The 26,503-nt window shown below is 33.1% G+C and overlaps 1 protein-coding gene across 1 annotated transcript; it reads left to right on the forward strand.

Annotated features, from left to right (window-relative positions):
• Nucleotides 1-1,999: 1,999 nt before the first annotated feature.
• LOC106790179 lies at nt 2,000-26,071 on the forward strand. Its single transcript, XM_014754921.1, has 8 exons — nt 2,000-2,515; nt 19,542-19,643; nt 19,781-19,890; nt 20,546-20,721; nt 23,855-24,085; nt 24,173-24,320; nt 24,779-24,923; nt 25,016-26,071. Exons 1-8 carry the CDS (start codon nt 2,449-2,451, stop codon nt 25,258-25,260), a joined length of 1,224 nt encoding a protein of 407 aa, XP_014610407.1. The 5' UTR covers nt 2,000-2,448; the 3' UTR covers nt 25,261-26,071.
• The last annotated feature ends 432 nt before the right edge of the window (nt 26,072-26,503 follow it).

Here is a 26,503-nt window from a genome sequence, read left to right on the forward strand (position 1 = left end):
TCCGACATTTTCGTCGAATTAACGGAAACGTAAATTATTCATTTGCAAGGTGTACACGATCAGTGACTCCTCTAGGCAACGGAAAAAAAAACAAAAAAATCCTAAACGAGAATTTTCCTAATAGCTTTTTTGTTTTTACAGCTTTAGAAAAATTTTTTGCAGGATAAATTGATTCTTTATTTGAATTTAATGAAGAACGATTTTTCGAACGCGATCATAAGTTTTTGTAATTATAGTTGATACAAAATCATTATTCTATTTATATATATTTTAATTGATTTTTATGTTTATTCTTTTTCCATACCGCATTCATTTGAAATCATTTTTTTTCTAAGGTAAGTTTCAGTCGAGAATTTCTCAAAGATATCAAGGATTTCATGATAGCCGATCGTTTCCTTTCGACAAGCTTTCAACGATTTCTTCGAAGGAATGATCCGATCGTGCGATCGCAACCACTAGCGGTAACTCGTTACGAAACTCTTGGACACTTTCACCTGTAGCTCCGATAATAGAGTGTATCGTGCGCTGTCAGAAACTAACTCGCAAGTTTCACCGAGAATGAACGAAAGGACACGAAGTCTCACGAACTTCTTGATTGTGTCGACATAGAGAGGACAGACATCCGTTTGTCTAGCTAGCCTTTCATCGGGGACTCGTGAGTGAGTCCCCCCAAGGCTGGTATGCTGCGAGTAAATTTACATTACTTCTCTCTTCGTATCTATCTTTTTCCTTTGTGCATTATTATTATTATTATTTTCGATTGTAATCTTAAAATAGACAATTATTTGAAAAGACAAGTCCCGAAGTCGTTTAATTTTGATAGTCTTGCAAAAAGAAAATTCAGAGACAGGTTCATCGCGTGCAGTTTCCTAATTATTGCACAGGGGACACGCCAATTATCTCGGACAAGTATAAACGCGTGCACTTCCTCGTATATACGACATACACCGACTCTGTGTCATACACTCTTGTTCTTAAGTAAACGTACGTGCCGCAAAAGAACCACCCGTAGTATACCTTTTCATTCTTTTTACTTCTTCATCATTTTTTTTTTTTTTTGTTCTTTTTTTCTATCCTTCGTCTCCATTCCTTGTGGGTAAGCCAATACAGGATCGTTTTGCGTATTCTTCTTCTTTGGGAAGTGACTCATGGTAAGTCCATGTAAGGCCCAGCAGCGCGACAACCGTGGGCCAAACGCCGCCCACGTAAAAATATTATGCGCGCGCATCTCGATCGGTGAAAGGGAAAAGAAGAAAGAACGTTATCTGTTGCTTTCGAATATCATTGAATTTTTCTACTTCATCATTTCAATAACCTTTATGTGGTGCATTTAAATAGAAAGCCCAAGAAAATCATAGTCGTATGAACAACTATATGTTTCTTTCTCTCTTTTTCCCTAGCACGATTTGTTGTTTCATAAATCAATTAGATTCGAACGAGTTACACCTTCTTCGCGACGGTTCATACCAGTTCGCATTTACCTTCAATATAATGAATAGATATCCGACATATATACTACGGGTTACATGTGCAAGCACATACCAGATGTCTATCGTCCGGTCTACTCGTTCCTTGCCAACTTCTTCTCATCTATGTGACTTTTGTACACTGACAAGAAGTATTTCTACACAACGAAGTCAAGATTTATTATACCCATTCGACGGTTTATCAAAGCTCTTTTCTTAAATCGAATCAATTAAAAATAGAAGAAACTAAATAAGAAATGTTTAATACTGTCTTTCCATATTTCTATTTATTTATCTCTCTCTCTCTCTCATTCTTTAAAAAAAAAAGAAAAAAGGAACAAAATTGTTGATGAGAATCAAATTTGAAATGGGGGGGAAAAAAATGTTGTTATTTAAATCGTGAATCGTTTCTGAAGTCTACGAACGAATAAAATTCAAAGGTTAAAACGGGTGAATGTCTACGCCACTGTCGGGGCCTACTCGCGGTTCGAACTCTCCCGCCATTGCTTGGGCCAGTCAGTGTCTCTCGCGGCCTCGTACAGAGAGCATCTTCTTGCTCGAGACGAGAGCTTATTCGTTTGTTCTTTTCTCTCGCGTTCCATCATCGGTTCCCCTCCGCTACTTTCCTGTGTGTTTATAACCTTACCTTGTCGTCTCTCTCTCACTCACTCACTCTCTCTCTCTCTTTCTCTTTTTTTTTTTTTTATATTGCGTGCGTGCACGTACTTTCTCAGCGAGGACGCTCAGGTACGGGTGAGAAAAGTCGTCTCGTCCTTGAAGAAAGCAGACAACCAACGTCTAGATGAAAGTACGTCGAGACTAGACGAAAACATCCTCCTCCTTTTCCTTTTCCTTTCCCCCTATCCTCTCTTCCCTCTTCCTTCATCCCAATCTCCTCGTTTATATCTTTTTTTTTTTTTAATATCCTTCGAAAATTTGAATATTCTTCCTACGAGAGTGTGGAACATCACGAAAAGTGGACATGGCCGACCGTCTCTGGTATTTCCTTCTCATCTGGATATTTATACTCACGATTGCACACGCCAATGGTGAGTAACAAATTATTTTTCTTTTTAGATAAATTAAATAATTCAATCTATTGTATATATACAAATTTGAAGAGATGGAATAATATATTTTTTTTTTTCGCTTAAAGTGCAATCCTTTTTTTTTCTTTGTTCTTGAAAGAATATAAAGGGGTAAAACAAAGGAAATACGAAGTAAGTAGAATAAGAATGATTTACCATTAAGTTCCGCACTCTTACTCTCGTCGGGATCACCTTCGTTCGTTGGATTTTCTTGCTACGTACCTAACTTTTACGAAAGAAACTCGACAGGTTCGATTTTAAAGCGAAAGAGAAAATAACAGATTCACAACTTATACTCTTTGAAAAAAGAAACTTACCAATATAACTAGTGTCCTAGATCGTGACTACTGCAATGTGTTACGTCAGGTTAAAAGTCATTTGAACGTTCATTATCACTCAAGGCTAATCCGTTCTATATATTATCTATTTGAATTAGACTTTTTTTTACGGATAATTTGTTTTAAAATGAAATTGTGTTTATATTTGTATAAACTGCATTAATCGTTTAGACAGATTTTGATAATTAATATTATTAACGTTTAGAAAAATTATGCAGTATGCACACATATATATTTCAAGTATTGCATATATGGCATAATTTATGTTTACGTCTAGCACACGCCGGTCAGCCCTTTTTCCTTGACGGTGTGTGCACTGTGTGCACGAAGATATCGCACTTGTCTATGGAACAATGAATACGACTGCGACTGTACGTTTTAACCATTCGCTATGGGAGAAAAGGGTACGTTATTAAAACGTATATACTCCATAACGTGAACGGTTTAATACAGATGATCATTCGTATGCATAATATCTTCTACTTCTTCCACATAAGTTTATTAAATTCATTGTATTGAACGTACATATATAATAACAACGTGCTCCAAATTACATTAACTGGGGGGAATATACGTTCCCGATTATTTTCTCAATCCCATTAATTGACTTTAACTAGAACGTTAGGATGTTGCACGCACATAGAATAAATACAATGTGAATAAATTCAGAGTACCCCCTTGCGAATAAGAGAGAAAAATAAAAAAGGAAATAAAACACAGCATAGGTTCTGATAGTTGCATAAGATGCGTGAAAAAATCAAGACGTACGTATCTATTATAATGTACGAAGGGATTCAAGTATATAAGTACGTTGATTCGTACTTATAGTAAGGATAGGAATTATATGTCGATGAATCACGCGATGACGTAGTCCTCGCATGGCCGTCGACGCTTTCGAGCGTATACGAAAGGATTATTTGCACAAATGTTATTCCTTCTTTCCTCTACGCTCACATAGGTAAAGGTGCATATATATATATATATATATAGACGAGCGTGAAAAATTCAAATGGAAAAAATGATAGAAGGAAGGAAGGGTAAATCGAGCTCTATCTTCAACTCTAAGAGAGATTACTTCCCCTTTTGATGCCATATCGTTAATGGAATACGCTTGGAGAATCGATCCTAATCGATTTCCCTCGCATTCACGCTAATCTCATCTTTGTATACACAGGATATTATGCTCAACTCGATCGTCCACCATTTATCTATATAGATATACATACGTTCAAATAGAAAAAAAAAAGTTAGATTAGTGTAAGTAAGTGAGCATTTAAATCTATATAATCGTATCCTCTGTTATAAAGTATCGATCTTTTATTAATGCGAATTCGAATTATTGGAAAGCGAGATAAACCAAAATTTGAATAAGTAAAGAAACAGGGAACATCAGATAATAATCGGAATAAAACGTGTATTTGCACACTCTTTAACCAATTTCCATTACTACTTTTCCAAAGTCTTTTTTTTGTGTTATTATAAAATCCATTAGTTTATATATTTCATATTATCGAACATGGAATACCACCGCATCCTTGAAATTATTTTGTTATTCGATATTTTTAAATATCATTTCAAATAAAACGCAGTGTGTGTGTTCTAAACTCGTTATTAGAAAAATTGAGAATCATTTGCTATCGTAACGGATATTCTTCGAAGATAGTCACAATTGTTAGATACTTGGTAGCGAGTGAAAGAAAAACTGAGATAGGATGTTTATGTTCAAGGACATTCGTTCGAGACAGCCTAGTAATTACGACGGTATCGAAGTAAGTTGAATCTTACTGAGAAAAGAACTCGTTAAATTGTTTTCGATTCTCTAAAATGGTTAATAATAGAGGTTGAATAGAAAACCCGAACGAAAAAGCAGTGGGAAAGAAAGGGAAGGTGAACAGGAAAGTAATCTTCCACGCTTGAAGTTCCACACTACAGAAGTTTCACGACGCGTCCAGTCGTTTCACCCTCCGCCGTTCTTCTTTCAGGTATTCGCGGATCTCAAGGGATTTTAAGTGGCCACTAACGACGATTATTCTCCTCCCGTTGAATCCCATTCATCTTGCCATTAATTATCTGTGCATAAGCATACTAGAAACTCGTACGGTAGTCTCGTCGGAAACTATCCAAAGAAGAAATACGAATCGACCTATTCACTTTCGATGATATATTCCAGTGCTATCTAACTGGCTAGTAACTGGCGAAGTAAATCAATTTTTTTTTTAAATAAAAATTTCAATAAAATTCTATGCCAAATCAAATTAATAATTATTATAAACAAAAAAAAGACGTGTTTTAAATGTAGAAAATTTATAGCAGTTCTTATATTTGCGTATGCACTCATTTTTTATATGAAATTCATCATCTAACTTATATTTATACACATATATACGTTTTTAAATGTATATACATCAATATCATCATTTCTAAAAATAGTAGTTCATCGTACTTACCGTTTTACCGCAATTTTATTGAATCCCATTGCTTCATTGAATCATAAAGCTTTAGAAACACGCCATTTTCATTCTTCCTTTATTCGTTTCGTCACGAAGCGCGAATCGATTTGTACTTGGAATAGAAAAAGGAAGCTTTATGACAGGAGTCAACATGTTATCGGCAAATTTTAACGGCACTTTTATTAGATTCGAGAGTAAAATTTCTGATCGAATAGTAGTAAGTATCATCAATATCTAACGTTTTTCCTGAACGATGTTGAAGATGAAGTAAAAAATTGCAAGGATATTGAGAACCGCACATAATATTTGATTACTGATTGCCAGTCACCGCAAGCACTCGTGCTTAAAATATGGCATACGTTAACTATGATTTTCTCTATCAAACTTTATATAAGTAACATCTCTTTTTGTTTATAAAACAATAGCGCAACATTTTCATTATATTATATGCGTTAAATTAAATTAATATTAATTTAAAATAATTCATGTGTGTTAGTTTACAAACAATCCTAATATAACATTGCGCGAAATAATTGGATCGTTAAAAAATTTATCGACTGTAACATCACAGGCCAATTATATAATCAACCGAAATAGAATTCAGCTTTGAATTATGATTAAGACTCAAACATGTATGGAAATCAACCAAGAGTATATAGTACAATTCAAAATCGTAATACGTACATAAATACATACATACATATATAATGCATGTTCGTAGAAAAGTGAATCAAAAGTGGTCAGGCGCGTGGGCCTGGAACGCGAATGAGAGATCGTGCAACCAAGATCGGCAAGATCGAAAGTGCCTGCTAGAGAATGTTCGTGGTAAAGGCCACCGTGGGAGATAACAACTACGATCAAGTCCGACTATACATGCACCCACATCCATACATATATAATCATTTATTTATACAAACATATACGATGTGACATGTAAAATACATATAACTTAAATCGATTTTATTGTATACTTTTTTAATCATATTTTATTTAACAAAGTATTATATTTTAAATGAGAAGAGAAAACGTAATAATTTCTGATTGTATAAAAAATCCATAAATATTATTATTGATAATAATATATTCAAATTTATAATAATTCTTTTACTTACATATTAAAATATTTGATTAGATATTATAAAATGAATGAAAATACGATGATAGAAAAAGAAGTATTATTTTATTCAATACAATAGGACAATTCGCACGTAATGATAGAAGAATAGACATCAGTAGCTAAGAATAAAAGAAAAAGAAAAGGTAAAGAAGATGTCGGGGCGTTACAGCACTGTTAAAACCTAAGAACGAGTGGGGACGAAAAAGGCAAAGAGTCTTGGTATATAGGAATCAGAAGTGGGAGTGAGAGTGGGAGTGAGGAATCGGTTGGGAGAGGCCATAGGAAAACCGGTTGCCAATCTGCACGGACATTGAACAGCGCGCACGCGTGAACCGGGAGAAGAAAGACAGCAATAGGGATACTGGGTAAAAGGCCAAACAAACGGGAAGTCTGATTTTCGATGAAACGATGGGAAGTTTACCTAACATAGCCTGGCGAATTATGGAAAAAAAAGAAATAAGATCGTCTTAAATGTTCAATATTTTTTATCTCCAATTCTCCATGAGTACAGAAAATCTGATCGAGATATTAGAAAAGTTATAATAAGTAATAAGAAAAAAAGAAAAATATTATCATCATCTACAGAAGAGTTAAATTAGTATCTACGTATTTTGAAATAAACATGACGAGATCGAACTTCCGATGCCAACAAAGAACGTCGATATTCTTGCCGATGAACGATCGAACAACTTACGTACAGTTACATGAACGTGATCGAAGAGTGAAAAGAAAAAATATGAATGGTTCATGAACCCTGACACGTTGCTTCTAAGCCTGGATCTTGTGAATGGCGACCCAGCCCACGAGTCTTACGATCGACAGTTCCTCGTTGCTTCTTTAACGAGTCTCTTATACCATTACGTGATCCAGCAAGTATTAGGTACACTGTTATTTGTATACCAACGTATTTCTTCGTAACACCGTGACGAATATTTCGAAATCAAAACAAAAAGGCAAAGGATTGTTGTGTATTTTAATGATAACAATAAAAATAATAATAACGTTTTTGTTTTTTTTAAATATAGTTTCATTTTTGTCAAGGATTAAGAAAGATAGTGTTAGAAGAAAATGTAAAATAATCGAATAAGAATTATTTTTGCGAGCAAGAGTCGTTTAAAGATTCAACGTATTTCTCACCGACGTCGAACGTTTTCCTATATACGAGCAAGGTCCATCCAAATATGGCGGATACCGGTCGAACAACTCGTGAGCACGCGTGTCACCGAACACACGCGTTATCGTCGATGCGTGCACAAACGAAGAATACTCGGAGAGAGCCGACCAACGACGACGATTTCTTTTACACTCAACTTACTTTAAACATATTTCTTTTCATTTCTTTTTCAATCCTTTGTTTTTTTTTTTATAATCTCTTCCTATACGTTAGTATCTTAAGAAAAAAAAGAGAAAAAAAAAAAGGAAAAATACAAATACAAATATAAATATAAATTTAATTAGTTATTTCTCTCGTCCAAAATTATAATTCTTAATACGGAATCACAGGGAACTTGGACATAAAAAGAAGTAAACGTTGAACTGTAAGATTAAGTTGCTGAAGATGTCCCAATAAAGGGACGAAACATCCAACTTAGTTAAATTAAGTTCTACTTCTTTTTATGTCCAAGTTCTCTGTGATCCCGTATTAAGAATAAATATAAATGTAATAAAAAAAATTTCTCACATTATTTTGACGAAGTTTATCCGACAGATATCATAAGTTAAATTATGTACCCTTGTAATTAACCGTCTCACATAACCGTGAGACTCGGACTTCTACGAAGAAATTAGCAACGGTTAGTTCGATAATAGGTACGTAGGTAGTTGAAACACACCGATCATTCCCGATTCATTAGGAAAGCTCATAAGGCGCGTGAGAATGCGTATGATCGTTTCCTTCCTTGAAAAATAATTGTCCCTCGACGATTCATCCATCGATTGTACCCGGTTGCTCGACTTTACGATGGACTATTCCTTTCGGAGTCCTTCGTGGATTTGCCACTGTGGTAATTTTGCAGGACGATAAATTACGAGCTACAATTATCGGCCATAAAAAGTGTTGACGACGAGAAAGAAAGAAGGAGGAGGAGGAGGACGACGAGGAGGAGGAGGAGAAAGAGGGAAGTCTATTTCAAGGAATCATTTCGTTGAATTGTTTTTCGTAGAAAATACGAATAGACTCACGCTGAGAGATAAGTACTTAACGTATTACATACATGTAAAATACCCTACATAGGTAGCATACATATATAATGTACTTACATATATAGATACATCGATGGGTGGTAAGAGCGCGAATTAACAAGAAATTATTGGCAACGCGGTGGTAGGTTTACAAGATCGTGTCGAGAGGAAGTAGTAAAATCCATCCGACTGACACAAAGAAGATACCAAAATAACTTACTCTGAACTCGTTTACCCTTTACCCTTCGAAAATCTACCACAGTCGTCTATTCGAAAACGGATTAACGAGAAATTATAGCACGTTTCTTTCTACCACTGATAAAGATCTTGATTTATACGATCTACAGTGTGTATACTACTATGTTAGATAGAAGGAAACAGGTACGGAGGCATGCTTGTCAGTCTACATACTGAACACTTACATACTAACTTACAGAGTAAGCTAGAGAGAAATGGTAGTATAAAAGTAGTTTTTTTTTTCGTTTTATGAATCTGACAAAATCATAATCGTGCATTCAAACTATAACGTATGTATGATAAGCGCGATATTACTCCATTATTTCATTTTATTACCGGTAATTACTCACATCGAGTTCGATCGTTCGCACTCGTTTTTACGAAGAGTAAGAAGAAAGAACGTTTGGTACCGGAAAACTTATACGATGCCTTCCGTTCACAACACAGGTTTACGACAAACTTGCATGATCTTTATTTTTGATTTCTCGACTATCGTTAGAAGATTTTCAATTACTTTTTAAATAAGATTAATGTTATCTAGACTAACGAGACGTTTGGCGTTATCTTTCATAACGATCGTATTCATATATGTTAATGTTTGCATTAATGTTACACCTGTTATCATGGCGACTGGTTAGAAGCATTAGTGTAAATATTCTGTAAATGTTGAAGCTTGTTCCGAAAAATTCCTTATCGAATAACCATCCGGTTTTCTTAATGCTAGTATCAACATTATTGGTTTCTTTAATTTCCTTATAATCTTGAACAATGAATGACAGATATTGTCACTGGAATTTAATTGATTTAACTGCTGTTGATCGATAAGTGAAATAATATAGAAAAGTATGATACGTTGATCTCTTTTATTTCTCCTTTTAGATGAGAAAGTGAAAGTGTTTTCATATGATTACGTTATTTCTGTTTTGTCTGATTGAACTCTGTGATGGATGAAATTTATGTGAAGTAAAAGGAGATAGTATGCAATCAGAACGGTGCAAGTATGTTATTAAATCCTTATGTACATATGTATGTATGATCATGTGCATGATCGAGATAATAATCGGAATAGTTAGAGTATCGATCCATCGCAACACTAATTTATTCGAGTCTAGGTTGAACGATCACGTACGAGAGGACGATACCGGACGGCTTAATGACCGAAGAACGTTTTAAATTCTAAACCCAGCTCGTTCTTCTCGAGCTGTCCAAGAATCTCGAAGTAAAGGACGCACTCAAGGAAACAATTAAATCCTATGATCGTAGATAAGAACGAGAGTATCCTCTGGAAAATATATTCCGTGCTTTGGGTCTTGGGAGTAACAAGTTTGGATAACAAAGAAGTATCCCGGAAGTTTTATTTAGAGATAAGTTTATCCGATTCGATATCTCAAGAATGAAATTTAAAAAGACATCCTTTTTCTTTTCTTCTCGATTAATGAGTTCCGCGTTATACAAATTTTACGAAATAATTAACAACAAATTGTTTTCCGCTAGAAACGATTAGGAATCAATGAATCAGAAAATAGATATTTTTCACATTAAATATACCTCGACTGGTAGAATAATCAATTTTTCATTTTTAAATACAATTCTACATTCAATATGTTAACGGTATAAATTCAATATACATTAATTGTTGATAAATCTAATATGTGTTTCGTGAAATAATATAAACTATAGATTACACTTTTTTATAGTATCGTGATAAAAAATAAAACTGATTGTGATTTTAAATGATAAAAATAGCATCTAATAATATTCTTAAAGTTCTCGGACCACTTTTTACATGATTTTATTACGATATAAAAAGATTAGCACTTTTAGGGATACTCCACATACATGCTTGTAACATGCTTGTTCCACTTTGTTCAACTATGTGAAGTTTGTAATTCTTCTTTATCCCATTTATAGGGAGAGCAAAAAATGAAACGGGAAAGGTAAATTACCCGAGGCTCGTCGTGATCGGTGAATAGTATTTCTGGAATGTGACTCGAAAAAAGATAAAACAGAGAAAGAAGAACAAAAAAAAGAGAAGTTATAAAGTAAAAACGCGTGCGAATGCTTTATTAACTGTCAATGCGTAAAATTATTGAAAATAATTACGAAATGCCGATTCAATTGAAATTACCAAAAAAAAAAAAAAAAAAAAAAGAAAATATTAAATCAATCATTTTTCGTAGTTATTTTATAATTCGACTGCTGCACCTTGTGTTGCAGTCTCCAATCTGTATCTAAATGAAAAGAATTTTAAAAAAAAAAAAAAAAAAAAAAAAACAACTTATACATAACGGTAAGCAGGGGAACATTTCTCTCGTGCGAAGTCCAACTCGTCATGAATTATTCATAGCCCCTTTTGGATAAACGCGAGACATCTTCGAACAACTTTCCTTTCAAATAGTAGGAATCCTTTCTAACGTGTCTGTTCTCTGGATCGGCAATTTTCTTAAATTGCTCACGATTCACTTTGAAAATATTTATTTTTATTTCTCAATATTAAATTCCTATGACATGAATAAGTTTAAATGTACGAAAATTCTAATAATATGAGACTATTTAAAAATAGATTTATTTTATAATCTACATATCGAATATTTTATTTTAATAACTATAACATATTAAGAAAGTATACATTAAATACCTGTTAAATTATACTAGTTGATATATATATATGCAGTATCGAAAAATGTTCATCTATCATTTTGAAATTTGCACTATATTTTTCAATCTACATGAATTTTATTCACAATATTGATAAATTAAAGATTGTATGTTTGCTATTTATCACAATATCAAAAAGTAACCCTTTCAAATGTCATTCCTCTCAATTGCGGCACTTCACATATTCTTCTTAATGCGTATATGCATGACTGCTGGTATATACTTTGATGTATAATAGTTTCTAAAGATTCGTATCACTTCAATATCTTTTGTCCTATTTATTAAATAGTTTTGCTTTTAGAATTCATACCTAGTAATAACAGGTTATCATTACTTCTTCATGGTTATCAATATTCTATCAAAATCAAAAATTAAAAAGTAATATTCGTGAGCAATTAAAAAAGAATTTGATTTCTTTATATTGTGTGATAAATGACAAATATGCATTTTGAATTTATCAATTATTGCAAATAAAATTAATATACAATACATTGAAAAACACAGTATAAATTTCAAAATGGTAGAATAAACGTAGTTTCATCTTATATATACCGTATTATGATAAATGGCAAACATGAATCGTACATTGATGACAATATTGTGAATAAAATTCCTGTACATCGAAAAACACAGTACAAGTTTTAAAATGGTAGATAAACATTGTCCCACAATGTATATATAAGCTCGTATGCTAAACTTGTGTTCTTTGCTTTTCTCTTTGAAGAGAATTCACTGTAGATCGTTAACGGCGGCAAAGACGACGAAAAGATGGTGGCTTTAAAGATAAACATAATCGATCGATGCTGAAGCGTGAATAGTACGGACTATGCTTATTCCAACAGGATCGTAAGTGTGTAATTTACGTGAAAACTAGGTATTAAATTGGCAACGATCTTACGGTATCGGAAAGTCTCGAAAGATTTTCTTTAATATACCATTTAACCGAAAAAAATCTCTTCGTTTCCTGGATGTTTCTAGGATTCCTCCCTTTGCCTTTAGCACGCGCACACACACTCACGCACATACAAGATCTTCGAACATAATGCGTGTCATGTGTATGCGTTGGTATGTGACGCACGATCGATCACTTCCGTGCTATCGATTATACTCGACAGAAAGCAACAGTAGCGGCCGAATTCCAAGGGCTCTACCGCCCTTTTAAAGGAAATCTTTCTTTAACGATTTGTAATCATCTCGTCTGAGATCGATTACATCGCGCTGTAAGTCTTTCCTTCGATACAACTGATCGATAGAATCTCTTTCTTGCGATCGACACGTAACTAGCTTTATTTGGAATGGATATTACAATTGGAATAACTATTCAACTATGTGTTTCTGTGTTATAAATATATTGTTTTCTTATAGAATTTAGATAGCTCTTAAAAATAATATAAAATTGAAATAAGAATATCTAAATAAACATTATCAAGAATATAACTAAAGAAGTGTATATTGTAATATAAATTATTTATATAAAAGAATTAAAATATTAAAAATATGAATTTTTAAAGAGATAAATAAAGAGGGTACGTATAATAAATACTATAAGACAAATTGTTTAGAATAAAACAGAGAATTATGGTGTCAGCTCGTGACTCTAACTATTACCAAGGCCTCCTACTTAATCTGACGGCATTCTAATTTCGAATGAAGCTTTCATCGACGAAGTAAATATTCGTACTCGCTTCCGTTCGTATTATCGGAGTTCTCGTTGCATAAAGATCGCGACTTAATACCAGGAAGTTGGCAAGATGGTAGCAGGAAGGTAGCAGGAAGGTACCAGAAAGATATCCATCGCGTACGTGCCTCATCGTCCTGCGTGTACCGATCCTACGCGATCGTCCGACGACCATAAACGGATACCTAGAGAAAAAGAGAGAAAGAGAAAGAGAAAGATGAGAGAGAATGAAAGAGAAGGATTCTCGATGTGTTTCCGCGCTCGTGCGATCGACAGAATCGTCGACCCTGCTCTTAGGATCTACGATGATCAGTGATTTATCACTAGCAGCCCTTGTAATCGACGCGTACTGGCTAGTACGTGTAAATCCGCAACCGGAATGAAATCACCGTTACGAAAGTTCTGAACAACCTCCCCAACTTCTCTTTTATCATTATCCAAAGACTTCCTTTCGATATTCGCATCGATTAAGAACTTTCAGTCCTGTTATATCGTTTCCTCGCACTATTATTGGCTAACTCTGATAGCAGATTATCGGCCGTCTTAAAGATATCTATGTATTTTAATCGTTAACCCTGAAACACAAATAGAGTAGTTTGCCTAGACGTTCGATCTCTGGATAACAGCAACGTGCTATTCCTCATTGAAGTTTTCTTCGGTAACTTTCTTTTGCATCATACAAGAATCAACCTAATCGACTTTCTTCTTCCGTTAACGCCCATATCGTTTTAAAACTTAGGTATTAGGTCATAAAGAAATAACGATCAGACGTGTGCATAACTGAGGATGGATCGACAGTACGATCATCGTCCTTGATCAAAGTTAAATCCATTCGTTCGAGACTCGCTATTCCGTCCTGCGAGAGTTCGATGCATAAAATACAAGAAAGGATACCGATATATCGTTTATAACGGTACTCGTACCTTGAACCTACACGAATACCACAACGTGTCTTGATTCTTTGCCTCGTTCACGAACTTCGTTCTTTCCACTCTTGCTCCTCCTCTTTATTTTCTCTTAGAATCTATCCAGACGTTGGGAAAATTTAGTCGATGCTGTGTGATTTACCCGAAGGTAGGAGAGGGTGGTTTCGTGCATCGAAATCCGAACGCCGTTAGAACACTTGATAGAAATTAAAGTGACGTTCATTGTAATTACGATCATCCAGCCTGTAATTTCTATGACGTGGGTCCCACCTATCTATCTATCTATCTATCTACTTTTTCCCCCATTTCTCATTTTCATTATAACGTGGTTTAAATGAAACAATATATATGATTGTTCATGATAAGAATGACTTCATTTGAATAATAATCGTATTAGAAGTTTCTTTGTTGTTAAAAAGAATGACTTATAGAATAACTATCAAAATTTATATCGATTTAAAAAGTGTTGAAAAAATGCCATGAAGTGTCACAAATTTCATACTTCCGAGCATAGATTAACTGTTTACCTTCTTAACGTGGTCTGCATGAATCTTTTTAGTACAGTTATCCAGCGTAGGTTAGTATCGCGTTTCGAATATTAATCGTATTGTCGTATTTAATTTTTAATCTCTTTAAAATATATCTTGTTAAGATGATTATAAAGTAAGAAAATTTAACTATTGGATAATAAAAAAAATTGTAAATATTTTCATTATAAATCGGTTCCTTTCCTTTATGATTATGTAGATCAAATCGATGATTCGCATTCTCAATTTTTCTTGCTCAAGTCTGCTGTGCCTATTATTACTCGTTCTAGTGATAGAATTTTGTTATTATCGGTAGCGAAACTGGTTAACAAAACATTTCATATTTCGTTTTGTCACTCGCGTGTTGTTTCTAACTCGTAAAACATTCGTACCGAATCGAGAGTTAAAATACACGCGGAAGCTTAGATATTCTATGATTTCAAACTATTATTCTTTGAACCAAACCGCCGTACTAAACTTCTACTTTACGTGTTATACGCTTTTAATATCTAATTAGAATGAGTAAGAATTTACTGGATACACATTTTTTTTTTTTTTTTCAATTTTTCTTTATTATCGTAGAATTGTGATATTTGACTCTTTGCAAAAGTGGAAAAAGGAATGTAGAAAGAAACGAAGAACCTGGTTAATGTGGCAAAAGAAAAATAAGAAAAGAAGAGAAGGAACGAAAGGATGAAGAAAAGTAGGGTCAAAGGCCTTCTACGAACATCAGGAGAAGTTCAGATGCCGCCGTTTCTTAGTCGCCTTTAACTCCTTAGCTTTCCTTCGAGAGCGATTATTATTTTTCTTGACTAAGTACAATTTCAACTTCTTACTACTAATTCACTGTCTGTATAGGAACAGATAAAAAGGGATAGAGATTATAGTTTAAAAATAATTTTCTCCTTTTTCATACGTATCTAGATGTAAATATATATTTACAAAATCAGAAATAAAAAATACAATCTTTATCAAAACCTAAAGAAAATCTAAAGTCTCAAGAAAGGCTTGTGAACTTTCTAAGATTTTTAGATAGATCGTGAAGTGTATATCGGAGCTCAGATGTTTTTGTAAATTATTTATCTTAATTTTAAACATTTAACGAAAACAGAGAATTTTCGGGAAAAATTGTTCGAAGAAGAATTATTTTATTTTAAGAGAAAAATATTATGGCATTTAATGTTATTTACTAAATGAAAAGTTTTAAGATCAATTGTTCTTTTTTAAATCATAACAATATTATATTCTACGTAAAACAAAAATAAGAAACTTTTGTTCTTAAACAATTACTCATCTCTAAAACAAAATTTGCCCCTTATGGAGGGTTAAATTCTTATAATTAAAGAGAATAAAAATACGATGACGAAGAGTAAAGATAAAAAAGCTGAGAATATCGGAACTTATAATTAGAGAAAATACGGGATAATAAACAGGAAAGAAATTAAAAAAAAAAAACAAAACAAAACAAAAAGGAGAAGAGAATAGGGTTGAAGGAAGGAAGGAAGGAAGGTGAGAAAGTTAGAGAGATGATTTAGAATCACGTAACATCAGGTTTGAGGATAGAAATCTCTAGTGCTACCATAGAAAACGCTTAGGCTTGCTAATGGAAAAGAGTAGAGGATATCGGCGTGCGGCATGGTGTAAGGATGTTTAAAAACGCCATGCTGTGCGGTCACGTAATTTACGCGTTAACCGACCACGGAGTTCGAGTGACGAGGCTTACACGCGTGCATAAAACGCGTTGATGCACGCGAAAGACCAAAAGTTCTAGTCTTATAGGTTTAATATCATAGTAAGAATACCGAAGGAGTCAAAGGTGCTACCAACGAAAGACGAGAGGCAAAAAGAGAAGAAAACAAAGGAAATATATTCAAGAAGGTGGATATGGTGTTCATATGAGCTCGCAATTGTAAAACGATACGGTGATTTCAATGCACTTGAACAGACAGTGATTTCAATGCATTTGAACGGATAGTGAATTTATTGACGTATCAAAGAGATATGCGAATACCCATCGTGGCTTCATCACAATAATATACTACCTATTTACATATGTATAGGTATATCTATTTAGATATATATATATATAGATATGTATATGTATGTGTATGTAATATCCTAAAGAATATATACTTATCGATCGTATCACAAATCAAATTCTTTCAGTCATTCTTGCTTTTTCTTATTTTCTTACTTACAAGAGTGAGGTATTCTTAACTTCTATTGATACCTTATATAGTACGTGCTTGACACTATTGTCAGTTAAAATCTTAACGATGGTTTATCAACGACCAACGGAAGAAAATAAGGAGGGATTTTATTGCTAGTCTCGTTAAGAGATCGTGACGTCGCAAAATCGAACGATCCTGTAAGAACTGATGTATATATATATATATATACGAATAAGTAAATACCTACATACGAATTTACATAGATTGAGGAGACTTGCCAAGAGCGATATACGAGCTAATACAACTATGAAAAATAATATTCTACGTTAATATTATCTTCTTTGACTAAGAAATCGACTGATCGTCAAAATTTAATGGTTTGTCAAATAACGTATATTTATTAGAAAAAAATCAAGTTTGTTTTTCATAATAGATCACTCGATAGAACGTTGAGTATCTTCTCGTAGTATATTTCCCTTAACGAAGTGACAGACTAATTGTTGGAATAGATAAGAGAATCTCTCAACACAATATGATTCTTTAAAGTATCTTCAGTAAAGGCTCCCGGAAGACCATGAATCTCGAACTTTATGTACCTTCCACACATACTACTCCACACATCTCTAACGGATAACCATGATGAGAAGATCGTTCTATACCTTTATCATCATGTAATACGAGGACTATGATTACCATGATATCTTTGACGATGAGGGCTACTTCATTCGTGATCTAATACAAAACCAAATAAATCGAATCGACTTTTTCCGAATCACACAAAAATCATCGTCTTAAAAAGTACTGTATGTAAGATAAGTCAAGTAATAAATTCATATTTGTATATTTATATATATAGCGATTAAAAATATTGTAATTTAAATAGTCTCTAAAGTGTAGAATACCTTTAGACGTGATACTAAGTATAATTACAATTTAATTAATAGGCATTTCAACAAATGATTATTCTTTTTAAATTTTTCTACTTCTTCGTTAATCATCATGACACTTAATGACCTAAAAAGAATAATATATATGCATACATTTAATATATAAAAAATTCTTGATGTATATAAAACCTACCACACCGCAGGACTTTGCCATGGACGATAACGTTCTCTGAGTTCTTAACACCGTGTTGCGCGCGTGACGATGATACCTGAACGTGAATTATATCTCGGTTGGTGTTCGGAGAAGATGCGCGATGTCAGTTTCGAGAAAATATTGCGTTTTCGCACCGTTTCCTCGGTGATTAATGCCAAATCGTGTCCACGGGGAGACCGTTGAAATTGTTTTCTCGTGCGTAACCATCCTACCGAAGCGAAATTCAAGTTCTTCTCGGTTGGAAGTCTAACATCTTCCGGAACTTTTCGCAATTAAATATTAACGACAATGGAAAGAGAGAGAAAGAGAGAGAAAAAAACAAAAAGGAAATGTATATTCTCATATTGATATTAAAGAAATAATTCAATGTATTCTCAATCCTTGTCTCTCTTACTCTTCGATATTTATTTCTAATCGTCAAATGCATAATAAAATCCCCTTTTATAATTATTACTCATATTAATCGTCGTTTCAATTTAAAAACATAAAATTAATATAGGTCGTTGCTAGGATCAAAAGCTTTCGGCGCTCCGAACCATCTATTACTCTTCCATATTTTTTATTCTTCAATTCTTTTGTTTTTTGTTTTTTTTCCAAAACTCACGAACCATAGTAGGTATATTTCTCTACCTAGAGGTACTTACATACATTCAATAGAATAGAAGGGAACTCGCCGACTAAGCTTATCGTTCGATCAAAATTAAATTAGCCCAAGGCGTACAATCATCGAACGATTCGCGTTCGCTACAATGTATACTCACATATATACCTATATATATATATTTATTCGAAAGGAATGTCGCTAATTCGCGTTACTTTATAACTGCAAACTGGTTTAACATCTACTTTTTGCCGCGAATATAACTCTTTATGAAGGTAATATTATGAGAATGAGAAATTAACCGATGATGGTGGTACGGTCTATTAAATCGCTTCCCACGTTCTTATGTAAATTTCTATGTATATATATATAACATACATTTTACTTTCCTATCAAGTATTCTTATTACATGCGTTAATAATATCTAACAATAAGAATTCGTGTTATCACCTTTACAAATTGCTTTTTTGATATTATTCTGCAGGTATATATAAAAGAAAAATCCATTATTCGTTAATAAAGTTTTTACGATAGTGGTATATTAGATAGATCTCGATATTGTCTTATATCGAAACTATTCATCATCGAAGTTTTACGAATAAACGTCGGTGTTGGGGCTTAGTTTGATATATACGTCACGCGAGAAATACGCCTCCATTGGTTTTTCAAGGTCGAGACGTTCACGAGTTTATGGGGCAATTATCGTAGTATATACCGGCGGATCGAGTACGGCTAAGCTCTTCTTCCGTACTCGGATAAGATCATGACTCTAGATCGTTTAGGGTCGTCTTTCGATTTCTATCGATGTTCGTAACCGCCTTCTATTCCATGATCATCCGAACATACAATTAAATGTACTTCGGTATCATGAAATAAATATAATTCGAATAGGATAAGATCGTAAATTTTTGACCGATTCAATCAAAAGAGAGAAGAGTGTTATTATTATAATTTTATAATATATTATAAGTGTTTTTATTTTTTCAATCTTTTCTGTTCTAGTTCAAAGCAAAGTAAGATGTTCCGAGCAGTCTATGGAAGTTGACATCGTCAGGAGTAGTCCTCAAGCTAGGATATATCTTCAACAATTAAAGGACTATCCAGGTAATGTATATCGATCAAATAGAAGCGTCATTAACGGATCAACAATTAATTTCACGAGTAACGAGGTCTTCCAACTTACTACTACCCACCTACCTACCTGCTATCTCGAACGTTTATTTTTCTCTTTCGGTTTTCAGACGCAACCTGCAAGCCACAACTCAGCGATGGAGTCGCCACGTTCAGATTATCGTTATTAGAACAAGACATGCTACGATGTGGCATCACGAGGGTCGTTAATAAAGTTACGGTAAGTAAAAAGGAAAACTTGATAATCTTATTTTATTTTATCGTTATATAGGAGTAGATATCATTCATTTACTTATCGTACAAAAATTATTGCAAAATGTAGATATTTTTTTTGTCTATACGTAAGAATTAAAAAAGACAATGTCGTATATAGAAATAAATATAAACAATTTAAAAAACACAGAACTCAAACGATTGTTACGAGTATATTAAAAGCCGACAATAGTTGGGCACCAGGAACTACAGAACTTTATTTATGATAGATACAAACTATAATTGAAATTAGGAGATCGAAAGGTTTCAAATGTAATATATATTTTTATAAATTGAATTAAATCGTATAATACGCTAGTGTTAATTTAAAAGAGTAATTCTTAATAAATTAAGAAGAAATGAACAAATGTTATTTCTGTCGTGAATGAACCTCCATGATCGAAAGTGGATACACATAACATCACCGGTTGTTATATCACATATTTATTAACGACTGAGATGAATAAAGATTGTCAATGACTCCTTTCATTGTTTCCACAGTTAGTCTAATCTCTCCTTTTAGTATACTACTCTCCCTAGCATGTTCACCCTTCACGGTCTTGTACGTCTAACCGTTGCTAGAGTAGATTCGAGTAAAATTACATCTGGATAATGATATACAGGGTCAGAAGGTGTACTATCATCGGATAATAGTGGAGGAGCCAGCGGATTCCAGCAAGCACACCTTCACGGTAAAGTGTGTTATCACCGAAGTAGTCGTGCAACCTGGAGACGCCATCGCAACCAATCATACGACGGTACGGCGTAGCGTCCTTCCGGAAGGATTTCAAGAGCAGGAGTGAGTTCTTTACTCTTTTCACATTTTTCTTTTATTTTTATTTCTTTTATTTTCTATTCGATTTATAAATAAGAAAATAAACGAAAATCAATTAACAAGAAAGTGTCATCCCTTGAAAATAGACAAAAATTTCTTTTGTTAATTATTAATTTCGATATATAGACTGCACTTTCAAACCTGTTTTTGTTCTTTGATGTTACGATTTTGTTATATTAATATCGGTAATATAAAAAAGAAAATAGGTTTTTTTAATTTTCTTTTTTAAATTAAATAATCTTCTTACGATGTGCTGACAACAAAGTTGTTGTTTCTATATTTGTACATAAATTTTCGTTTTCTATCATATTATGCGACATGAAATCTCAAAAAAACCGGGAAGTTTATTGTCTTCGTTTTAGCCATTATATTGCAATAGCTTTTGTATCGAAAAGTAGTTCGATTTAAATCTCTTCCCACAGTCCTCCCACGTAATTTCTGCCGGACGAGTTGCGTTGTTCGAGTACGTCGACCTCTATTCTCAATCACTCGCTTTCTCCGTGTCCTGGAAAAGAGGAAAGTGCCGTGTCGAAGGCGCGTTCCGCGTGATCTTTACCTAGATCCTTTGAGATAATGGGGGGAACTCACGAGAAAATACGAACGCAAATACTGTTCGACTAGTTATGTTGATATGTAAATTAAATTATAAAATTGGTTAAACAAAATTTCATTTATATTTCACATTGGAAATATTTATAATAAGATTATCGGTATTTTAAACATTTGTAAATAATATATTTAACATTTTTCATTTTTTTTTAATATGTATACAAATTTATTACCTTTTATTCGATCAATTTGTTTTTATAATTATAATAACAAATCAAATAAGTGCATATATATTTAAAAAAAACGTCACGATTCGTGCAGAATTTCAAATAAAATTGAAACATTCCATTTCTATAAATATTTTTTTTTTGCGATGACGATTGGATAAGACACTCCCTGCGGTTGTGCCTAAAAAATATAAGAATGTTTTTTGCTCGCTTTCAGACGAGGAAATAAAGTACGAGGTATAGATGGATACGGGCGCCTGCTTTGTAAGCTATCTCGATAATTTATTTAAAGGAACTTTGCTTCCAACGATATTGATGAAACGATAATCTTTTTTTCTACATGCGAGAATTGTCGAGGTCGCCGAACCCTGCTAACATTCATCTTCGAAATAATTTAAGAGTGCTGAATAATGATTTATGAAATTCTGATCATGAGATAATCCTTTTCATATTTTTTTCTATTGAATATCTTTAATTTTAATTATTATTATACAGCGTGATTCGTGTAACTTACATACCTTAAATTGCTTTTAAATAATACGTCTACTGAAAAATTAAAAATAAAAAATTCCTTGGTTTCAAAGAGGCAGAGAAGGGGACAGGGTCATCAATAATTACGTATCAACTTTTCTTATATGTGAAATAGGTTTCAAAATTTTCAAAATCAATTTTACTTCTTTTTTTTCTCTTTATCTTCGAAACAACTTATTATAAAATATTTCGTTAATTATAAGTCTTGAATTAACTATCATAGTATTTGATATTTAATATTCGTTCGATTTGTGATGAATAATCCTTTTAATAAAACCAATTTATTTAGTCATTTGAAATCACCCCTCCCCCCTTTAAATTAATAATAATTATTTACAAATAATCTATATAGTATATTTCTTACTGTCTATATCAGAATCTAGTTGAAATATTGATACATTTTCAAACGACAATGTTAATTATAATTTCGACCACCCTGAATATAATTCTAACGATAGTCACATGTTTTTCCCTCCGTCATTGAGAAGACTCCGTTACTCCGACGTGTAACTAAGGAACAAACCGTAAGGACTTTATTGTCAAATAATCAGGGTTTCGCAAAGACGTAGTTGGTAGACCCGTTGTGTTGCGATCAAAAGAACGTACTTTTCTCTGAAACTCGATAAGAGATTCGTTTTCCCGGAGAATTGAAATCCCCCATTGAAATCTGACGTTAATTACCCCGTTTAGGTAAGGTTTCGACTTTCGGGAATCTCGCACGACACGATAACGAATTTATCTCTTCTTAACGGTACACGAAAGTACTTCTTCTTCTTCTTCTTCCTTCGTCGTTATCTCGATAAAGCAGAAAGTCTAACCGCGAAACGATTACCAACATCGACCGTTTCGGATGACTGCGAGTTTCTAGACAAGGAACGATGAAAATTACTCATTCTTTTTTTTTTTTTTTCTTTTTCTTCAACATCTGGCAAAATTCATCGAATTATTCCGGTGCGAGTCTTGATCCAATGTTTTTTTTTTTTTTTTTTTTTTTTTTTTCGTAACTTCATCAGTCTGAGACTTACTTTAGAAACAGCATGTGCGATTATTTTATTGAAACAAAAAAAAATAAAAAATAAACTTATATATAAAGTAGATGCTAGTCTCTTGGTAGTTTATCCTACTTGTTCTATTCTCGATGCACGCAACGGTCTTGTCCAACAGATGCTCGTCGTTTCGTGCAATAGAATCTGATGATCGAGACTCACAGTTTGAATAGTCGTCGTTCCGCACGTTTACGCGATGAACGGTAGTTCTCTAAAAGAAATTCGACGACATTAGAAGTGTTTCATGAATATCGATAAGTAATAGTCTATTTTTGTGCAAATATTTTTTTTCTACTATTAACATTAGGTTTACAGGATATCCGTCAATATGACAGTTTTCGAACTTAATGTGCACAATTACTAAAGTCATGATTATTATTTTCTAACAATTTTTGTCCTATTTTTATTGATTGAATGATACGAATGTATATACCCAAAAATCATCTCCCTTGTCAGCTCTTTAATTATCAAATTTTTTATGATGTATACCACAAAATACATATTTTCATTTACTCGTCAATTTTACAAAATTGTGGGTGTATACTTTATAATACAATTCAATTACGAAAGATCTGGTTTTGACAAAATGAATGATACGTTTTTTTTTTGAAAAATTTATTGAAAATAAAATAAATAATTAGAAAAAAGTTTAATCAAAATCAACGAGCGTTATTTATTGTCAATTTTACTTTATCACAAAAAAAACAAAATCGAAATTAAATAAGAGCTTACCTGTCGTTTTAGCATCATTGAAGTTCGAGGTGAAATCTCAGTCTCGGCACCCGTTCCGATTCTAGGCGTGGGTGTAAAACAAGGTGGAACCTTGGTTACCGGTGAACTTAATGTCAGTCCTGGTACTCCTTTACAAATGGAAATTTTTCTGGACAATGAGTCAGCACCGATCTACGGATTGTTGGTGACTTATATGCAAGTCACCGACACAAAGACGCAAGAAGAAACGATAATCATCAATGGGTGAGTATAAAATGAATTGTTTTAGTAGTCACGTTTTTAAGTATGTAAAAACAAAATGTTTAACGACTTCATCCATTTTACTGTCAGATGTTCTGTGGATCCATATCTATTCGAGAATTTTAACACCGTGAATGGTGATTTTCTTACCGCAAAGTTCCGTGCTTTCAAGTTCCCTGAAAGTACTTACGTACAGTTCCGTGGTACGGTTAATGTTTGCTTGGACAAATGTCTAGGGGTAAGTTTTGGCACAGACAAGATAATTATAATATAATAAAACCATTTAATTAAACAATAAAAAAAAATGCTTCATAAATATTTCTTCTCTTTGTCTAATATTTATTCTCAATAAACTATTCAAAGAAATTTAACCCTCTATAGACCGAATTTTTTCGTGACTATAAACGAATTTATAAAATGTAAAACAACAAATACAAATTAATAATGAATTGTGGATTTTCCAAAATTATAGATATACTTCTATATTTCAAGCTAAAAAATTTAGGCAATAAATGACCAAATATCGATATGTAATTGTAGGATCACACGAGATTATAGAGGGTTAAACCATTTGCTTCTAGCTTCGTTATTTAGACATTTCTCATTGAATTATTCCAAGATGAAATAATCGTATGAGAAACAACGAAATAAATATGTTTATTTTTATCGTTACATATTGAACCATTTCTGTTCTAGATTGAATGCAGTAACGGACAGGTAGGGTTCGGTAGGAAGAAAAGAGCAATAGCATCGTCGAACACGGATAAGAATAAATTGTTCGAAGTGACCATGTCTACCTTCATCAAGGTCGACTTCGAGGACGACGTAATGATAGATCAAGGTAAACCACTCTTCACTCTACGTAAGAACGATCAATTAATCATCTCAAGATCCTCGTTAAATCCATTTTCTTCTAATGATACTCACGCACAGTTCTATCGGAGTTCATTCGAAAAGGTAAGAATAGAACCGAGGAAAGAGCAGTGATCGCAGAAGAAGAACAATCAGCACCGACGACGGTCAGAATAGAGGAAAGACCAATCATAGCAGAAGAGGTCAGAGAACAGTTCAAATACAAGCTCACCGAGATAGAAACTAATGCTGCTGATTCGTTTAACGTTGCGACGACCTTTGGACTTTTCATCTTCTTCCTCGCCTCTCTCTACACTGTCCTATAAAACGAAAAGTAAATATTACACATTGACTGTAAATAAAACGAAATTACGGGATATCTAAGTTTTCAAGTGAAATGGTGTAATCTTAAGGTGCAATGTCTACTTTTTCTTTCTTTTTTTTTTTTTTTTTCTTATGTAAAAACATAAGAGATAGACACGAAAGGGTTTATAATTAATAAGGGTTTTTAAACGTTATAGAGATTACACGTGTAATTTCTAATAAATTTTTCATTCCTTTTTCTTTCTCTTTCTCTTTTTTTTTTTTTTTTTATTTTGTTTTTTTAGCAAACACGGGTTATATTATAAAGTATCGTATGAAAGGGCGTATTCGAAATGATAATAGGCATTCAACGCGAACGATACCGTGCTCTTAAACGATACAATATGATTTTATGTGATAATGAAAAATAAATATCGTTTAAATGGCAGTGATAAAGGGATGTTAAGGTGCGTTAAGGGAAGAAGTTTCATTTTAAGTATATATATATATATATAACTTAGAATGAAAACTCACGAGATTTCTCCGTTCTGCGACTGCCGAATTTTCTTCTATACATTTCTTCTTGTGTTTTCTTAGACAATTTTTACATTTACATGATCTACTCTCTCTACGATTGATCGTCACGAGAAAATTGGCCTTTGCGAACGGAGAAAGCCAAAAACCTAGTCGTGTGACGGGGTATAATATTTTAACATGACTTAATTATTATACGATATTAAATAATTATGGCTAATTATTATCGGTATAACTATAGCTTAACTGTAACATAAGTAAAAATAAAGCGAAGGCTGATACCACGATTTAAATACTACACATATGTGTGATATATTCTCTGTCACTAATTTACTGTCTATTTTATTGACCTTAATTGATTTTTTAGTTTTTATTATATATAAATATATATATTTCCAATATTTTTCAATAATGAAAAGAAGTACATATAAATAGAAATACAGATAATCCCCGTATACACATACTTCTATAACGTGATTTCGCTCTATAACACGACTCAAGAATTAGGAAATTATTTACAACGTGGTTTCACTAAAACACTGTTTGAGAATTAGAAAAATCCTTAAACAACACGTAACATAATGTAGGAAAAGAGGTAAGATGATCAAAAATACACACAAGAATTTGTATGGGTAAAAATTTGTAGGTATAATAAATATATATATATATATATATATATATATATATAGAATTAATTATGAATATTTTGTTAAACATTTAAATTCGTGCAAT

This window comes from Polistes canadensis, unplaced genomic scaffold, assembly GCF_001313835.1.
Source record: "Polistes canadensis isolate GaletaPanama2010 unplaced genomic scaffold, ASM131383v1 scaffold_219, whole genome shotgun sequence".
NCBI lineage: Eukaryota > Metazoa > Arthropoda > Insecta > Hymenoptera > Vespidae > Polistes > Polistes canadensis.

What these genes read in the sequence shown, in the direction of transcription:
- LOC106790179 (XM_014754921.1), top strand. Translation starts at nt 2,449, where the DNA reads ATGGCCGACCGTCTCTGGTATTTCCTTCTCATCTGGATATTTATACTC. An exon ending in CACGATTGCACACGCCAATG is followed by an intron (nt 2,516 to 19,541) that starts GTGAGTAACAAA and finishes TTTCTGTTCTAG; the next exon opens with TTCAAAGCAAAGTAAGATGT. An exon ending in CGACGTAATGATAGATCAAG is followed by an intron (nt 24,924 to 25,015) that starts GTAAACCACTCT and finishes ACTCACGCACAG; the next exon opens with TTCTATCGGAGTTCATTCGA.